Source organism: Cynara cardunculus (assembly GCF_001531365.2).
Source record: "Cynara cardunculus var. scolymus isolate 2C chromosome LG 1, CcrdV1, whole genome shotgun sequence".
NCBI lineage: Eukaryota > Viridiplantae > Streptophyta > Magnoliopsida > Asterales > Asteraceae > Cynara > Cynara cardunculus.
Genome location: NC_037528.1, coordinates 47,000,996 through 47,006,995, shown reverse-complemented (window position 1 = coordinate 47,006,995; position 6,000 = coordinate 47,000,996). Strand labels below are relative to the sequence as shown.

Below are 6,000 nucleotides of genomic sequence, written 5' to 3'. Positions count from 1 at the left end.
GTTCATTCGGGTCGGGAAAGTTTAGCCTAACGAAGGTTAATTCCACACTTATTGTTTATTGTTAGTGGCTTCGTTTTTCCCATCACTAATTGGTATCGAGTCTCGTATCAATGAATTAAATTCGTCACTGGATACAGAAGCAACATAAGAAGTGCGCATGGTAGGGATATGGGGAATGGGAGGAATTGGTAAGACTACTATTGCCCAAGCTTTGTTTAGGAGAATTTCTTACAAGTTTGAGGGTAGTAGCTTTATTAAAGGTGTTAGAGAAAATAGTAAAAGAGATATATGTGCCTTACAAGAAAAGATTCTCAAAGATATTCTAACGACGCACCAGGGGTCCATGAATAATGATCCAGAGGATGGAGCCAAAATGATATATACAAGATTGTGCAACAAGAAGGTTCTTCTTGTTCTTGATGACGTAGATGATGTCAAGCAATTACATTTCCTAGCTGCAACACGTGAGTGGTTTGGTGCAGGAAGTAGAATCATTATAACCACTAGAGATGAGCATTTGTTGTTAGATACGTATGCCAAGTACAAACCTGCTATTTTAGTTCATGAGCAGGCTGTTGAGCTCTTCAGTACGCATGCTTTTCGAAAAGCTAACCCTCCAGAAGGGTATAAGGAGGTGTCAGATCGGGCAGTAAGCCAGTGTGGCGGTCTTCCTTTAGCTCTGGAAGTTTTAGGCTCTTTCTTCCGTGGAAGGGAAGCACATGTCTGGGAAAGCGCTTTAAACAGGCTACCCAAATCACTAGATGAGAAGATTTTTGCAATATTGAACATAAGTTTTGAGGGGCTAAAGGTTTCTGAGAAAAACATATTCTTAGACATTGCATGTTTCTTCAAAGGCTATGATGAAGAACATGTGACTAGAGTACTCGATAGCTTTGGTTTTGATCCAGTGATAGGAATTAGTGTTCTTATTGAAAAATCTCTTATAACCGTCTCATATAAAAGATTATACATGCATGATCTTGTTCAAGAAATGGGTTTGAAAATTGTTCGTGAGAGTTCCCCGAATAGCAGGCTATGGCAAATCGAAGAGATCCATGATTTCATTAAGAAAAAGAAGGTAATAAATTTCTTTCTTTATTAAAAGTCTCGCCATCTATGGTAAAACTATCAAATATATATCTTGATGGATGTAAAAAACTTGAGGGTGTTCCAAATTCTATTTGTGAGTCGCCTTATCTCAAGGGCCTTCATCTTGACAACTGCTTGGAAATACGAAAATTGCCAAAAGAGATCGGAAGCATGGAAAACTTAGAAGAGTTATGGCTAGGATTTTCTTACTACTACACAGCATTAGATAGGCCACGGGAGTCCCTTAATTTTTGTTCTTTTACAAATTTGTGTCGCTTGAGAAAATTAGATCTCAGTTGGAGACAAATGGAAGATGAAGACTTCCCCAGTTATCTTCATGAACTTTCCTCCTTGGAAGAATTACATCTAAGTGGCAACTCTAAATTAGTCCAATTACCTCCAAGCATCTCTCTCCTTTCTCATCTTAAACACCTAGAGTTGAATGATTGTCGGCAACTTCAAAATTTTCATGCGCTTCCATCCGAGATACAAGTACTGAGGGCAAGCAATTGCCCAGAATTAGAAAAGATTGGAGATCTTACAGAAGAGTATGTGTGGCTGTATAAGATATGGCTCCCTGGTTGCAAGAAACTGCTAGAGAATCAAGAGGACAGAAGATGCCTCGATAAGATGTTGCAGCAATCTTTCCTTAAGGTATGCGATCCCTATCTATCTCTCGAATTTCGTTTTATTTTTATTCATCTACTTCAATTCAAATGAAAAGAGCTTGAATCTGCATCCTTTTTGTTAGATAAACCCTCTCTTGCATAATCTACCACGTTACCCAAATCTCTGTAACTTTCATATATACTTTGAAACGATTCTATATTCATGAGATAGGTGCTTAATTAACTGAAAATTTTGACGTATGATGTTTAATGTCGAGCACAGAAATGTGCTGCTGTAGATCGCCGGTTAAGTATCGCTATTCCTGGAAGCAAGATTCCAAGTTGGTTCAAAGAGCAACATGGAAATCAAATAGAACTGAAGTTGCATCAGGAATTCCGTACAAAGATCATGGGGTTTGCTGTATGTGGTGTGTTTCAACATAAGTGGCTATTAGACTTTGTCCCTACTTCCATACATTTTAGTATTGGAAAGTCTAGAATATCATTTCCTAAGTCAATGGTTGATGAGGCAAAGGTTGATTATATTGATGCATCAGAGGTAGCTGAGAATGGAAATGTGTGGATTGCCTATATACCATTCAGTTCCTTTCAGCAACAGATGGTGGATGATTTCGAAGGCAAAGATTGGTCTCTTTTCGATAAAGATTATCTTACTATCAGTATAATAATACGAGGTGCTCAAAAAGTTGAAAGATGCGGGGTACATGTAGTGTACGAAGAAGATGTGGAATCGACCCAACAAATTAAAACTTGCATACCTGATTATCGAAACTCAGACAATGTTTTGCGCTATGACAATACTTTTGTGTACAGAGAAACGCTTAGAACCATCGATCGGTAAACTCCCTGCGTACTATATATTTCACGTTTGTTATATGTTGTTGGGTTCTTTTTCTTTTCTATATTTTTGAAGTCTTATTTGTTTTCCATTTCTTTGTATAGTTTTCAGTTTATATCTTATCATATCATATCTTAAACTATGCAGGTAATTTGTTACAATAAGGAACACAACACAATAATATACTCAAACAATTACTAGAATTTATTTTAGAGTCAACATGGGAATAACGGAGGGTTAGACCGAAGGGTCTAGTGAGTGATTTCTCCTCGTATAAAATTTTCCATAAAAATAATAATAATTTCAATTCAAATTTCAACTGTCGCGGCTGCCCCGCCATCTATCACTGTATTCCTGCCAACTATTGCAGCTCCCCCGCCATCTATCGCGGCTGCCCCGCCATGGTAAGTAATGTACAGACACAATAGTCAATGTTTGATATCGGACAACATATAGACGATGAGTGCCCAATCCGGACAACACATTGGGCGATGATTGCGCAATCCGGACAACACATTGGGCGATGATTGCGCAATCCGGACAACACTTTGGGCGATGAGTGCCCAATCCGGACAACACATTGGGCGGTGAGAGCCCAATCCAGACAACAGTTTGGGCGATGACCGGGCCTTATCGGCTATAGTTTTAAGCGATGAAGCCATAACAAATTTTGAATATTGAGTGTTTTAACACCTGCTCTGTCTAAAGACGTTGTAATAAGTTTATAAACATTTTTGGGTGTCTTAACAAGCTTTTTACAACACTTTTAATACAAAGTGTCCTATTAGCAATTTGATATAACACTAATTGAAAAAATGTCATATAAAAACAAGTGTCCAATAAAAGATTAGTTTATAGGACACTTTCTCAAAAGTGACCAATAAAATTTGTTAATACGACGCCTTATATTACAAGTGTCATAAAAAACTTGTTAAGACGCCGAAAGCGTCCTATCAACTTATCACAACGCCTTTAAATGAGACGCTTATTAATATTTTGGTCCTAAAAGTTAAGTGGTCTATTAAGACACTTAAAAATTGGTGACGTCTTGTAAATCCAATTTTGTTGTAGTGTGAGATACATCTTGAGAAAATGGTCATGCGAGTCATGACCAAGGTTCATGGCTCATGGGTACCGTTAGGAGGTGAGGGAGGCCTTGCAGGTAAATAGGCTGGTGAGAGTTCACATACACCTCTTAGGGGCCGTTTACCTAAACACTTACCCGGTAAGCATTTACCGGTAAAATCCAACATCGCTTACATATTGGGTAAGATTTTATTCACTAATACGCATCGTATGCAACAATTTATCCCGGTAAGCGCTAACCATGGTAAGAGTCCTCGTCCTCACTTACTGGGTAAGACTCTCGATTCTTGTCTTTGCTCTTACATGGTAAGATTTTTAGTTCTTGTCATATTCATCCGGTAAAGTAAAGTGACTTGGTAAACACTTACCCGGATAAGCGTTTAATAAACGGCACCTTAGAGTTATATATAGATCAAAACGTGAGTATTTAACAAATATCATGGATAGATCAAAACGTGATATATGTGTAAACTATAACAAGAAAATGGAAAGCAAAGGTCCATTTCTAAATTTTAGGTTTTTTTTTAATAAATTAAATAATATATTCAATATTGGTCCCAAAAAGATATCTATTTTTTATTATAAAGCATTTGACAAAAACTTTTAAAAATCATTTTTTATGCATGAAATACTCTTTATTAATGCATATCAATTACAATTCAAGATTACAAGTAAATTGTGCGTAAGTACAACTTATAAAGCTTCATGTTTGAATTCGTGTAACTAATTGCAGATAAATATAATCAAATAGAGGATAAACATTTCATTTTATAATATAAAAAATCTAAAATATAATTAGGATAATCATTGAGTTCTAACAGAATATTTAGTTATTATCTTTATAAAATATTATACTACTAAACCAAAAATAAATTATTTCATAATTAAACTTAAATTAAATTATAACTAAAAAATAAATTAAAGAAATTACATAAAAAATGAAAACTTATAAATAGTTGATTTGATATTAACATTGATATTTTTTTTTTTCAAAATTTTATGATATCTTCAAATTTATATTTTATTCGAAAATAAAATCATTATTGTTTTATTAAAAACACATAAAATCGCATTATAACATCAACAGAGACAAAGAATACAATAGAACATTAAAATTGAGATGTATTTCGCTGTATTGCGGGAGTACTCTTCTATTTTAGTCTAAAATGATTCATATTTTTATGTTAAATATCTAAGAAATTATGTAGAATGAATTAAAATATGATAAGAGCATAACTTATAAAATAAAGAAAAACAATAAACTTTATGAATAAATAAAAAACTCATGCTCCTACATTTTTCTATATACGCAAAAGAATCACCAAACCTACAAACAGTATTCGAGTTTCGCTAGATGTACCCGACATCTTATATAATTTTCATCATCGTCCCATGGTGAAAACAAACAGATTACGAGTTTACCTTTAATAAAGAGAGACCAATACTCCTGTTCAAAATCATCATGCATCTGTTGCTGAATGAAACTGAATGGAATATAGGCAATCCACATGTTCTCGTCCTCACGTGCTACAAATGTATTAATGTAACAACCTTTGACTCTGGTTTGAGGGTTCTATTAATTCCAACACTTAAGTGGATCTCGATAGTACTAATGGTTTTAACATATTCGCTTTGTCGCCCCTGAAACACACTACATACAACGAATCCCATGACATCAGTATGACATTTGGACTTGATGCTATGTGGTTTTCATGTCGCTGCTCTTCAAACCAACTTGGAATCTTGTTTCCAGTAATAGCAATACTTAGCACACGATCTACGACATCACATTTCCATACTCGATAAGAGTACTAATTCCAAGGAAAGATTGTTGCAACATGTTATAAAGACATCTCTGGCAATTTTTGCAGTTGCTCGCACTCTTGAAGATGAAGGCTCTTGAGATTTTTTAACTCGCAAATTGAGCGTAGAATGATCTTAAGATTTGAACAATCATTGAGATATATATATATATATATATATATATATATATTTGATAGTTTCTTCATACCCAAAGAGACCTTCACGAATTTTTCAAGACTATATAAGACAATAAGAGAGATCTATAGTCTCCAATAATTGCATCTCTATCAAAGATGGGAGACACTTGAGGTTCCAACAACCATTCATGTAAATGTCTTATTGATGTACATAAAATCATCCAATATATTTAAAACCGGTTGATCCAATTAGAACTGACCGACCATAATTAGATATCCAATTCAATTGGATATCCAATTGTAATTAGATCGAATCGAATCCAAAATTTCAACATCCAAATTGGATGACTAGGTTCTTGGATGACAGTCTACAATCTAATAAAACCAAACCTAGTCAATTTTACTAACCATCCAACTA

The 6,000-nt window shown here is 34.8% G+C and overlaps 3 protein-coding genes across 3 annotated transcripts in view; 2 read left to right on the top strand and 1 right to left on the bottom strand.

Moving 5' to 3' along the window:
- Window positions 1-159, bottom strand: part of LOC112506700 (kinesin-like protein KIN-6) — a 2,251-nt gene extending 2,092 nt beyond the window's left edge. Inside the window, exon 1 of the mRNA XM_025110942.1 lies at window positions 136-159. Within this exon, the coding sequence (XP_024966710.1) occupies window positions 136-159 (24 nt within the window). The remainder of the gene's footprint in view (window positions 1-135) is intronic.
- On the top strand, window positions 158-1,102 carry LOC112506694 (TMV resistance protein N-like). Its single transcript, XM_025110929.1, has one exon. It carries the CDS (start codon window positions 158-160, stop codon window positions 1,100-1,102), a length of 945 nt encoding a protein of 314 aa, XP_024966697.1.
- A 45-nt stretch (window positions 1,103-1,147) lies between these two features.
- On the top strand, window positions 1,148-2,607 carry LOC112500089. The gene is made up of 2 exons (XM_025103380.1): window positions 1,148-1,743; window positions 1,981-2,607. Exons 1-2 carry the CDS (start codon window positions 1,261-1,263, stop codon window positions 2,557-2,559), a joined length of 1,062 nt encoding a protein of 353 aa, XP_024959148.1. The 5' UTR covers window positions 1,148-1,260; the 3' UTR covers window positions 2,560-2,607.
- The last annotated feature ends 3,393 nt before the right edge of the window (window positions 2,608-6,000 follow it).

Bases quoted from the DNA above. Each gene is read 5' to 3' on its own strand.
- LOC112506694 (XM_025110929.1), top strand. From the start codon at position 158: ATGGTAGGGATATGGGGAATGGGAGGAATTGGTAAGACTACTATTGCC.
- LOC112500089 (XM_025103380.1), top strand. From the start codon at position 1,261: ATGGAAAACTTAGAAGAGTTATGGCTAGGATTTTCTTACTACTACACA. The intron at 1,744-1,980 runs GTATGCGATCCC...TGTCGAGCACAG, and splicing joins TGCAGCAATCTTTCCTTAAG to AAATGTGCTGCTGTAGATCG.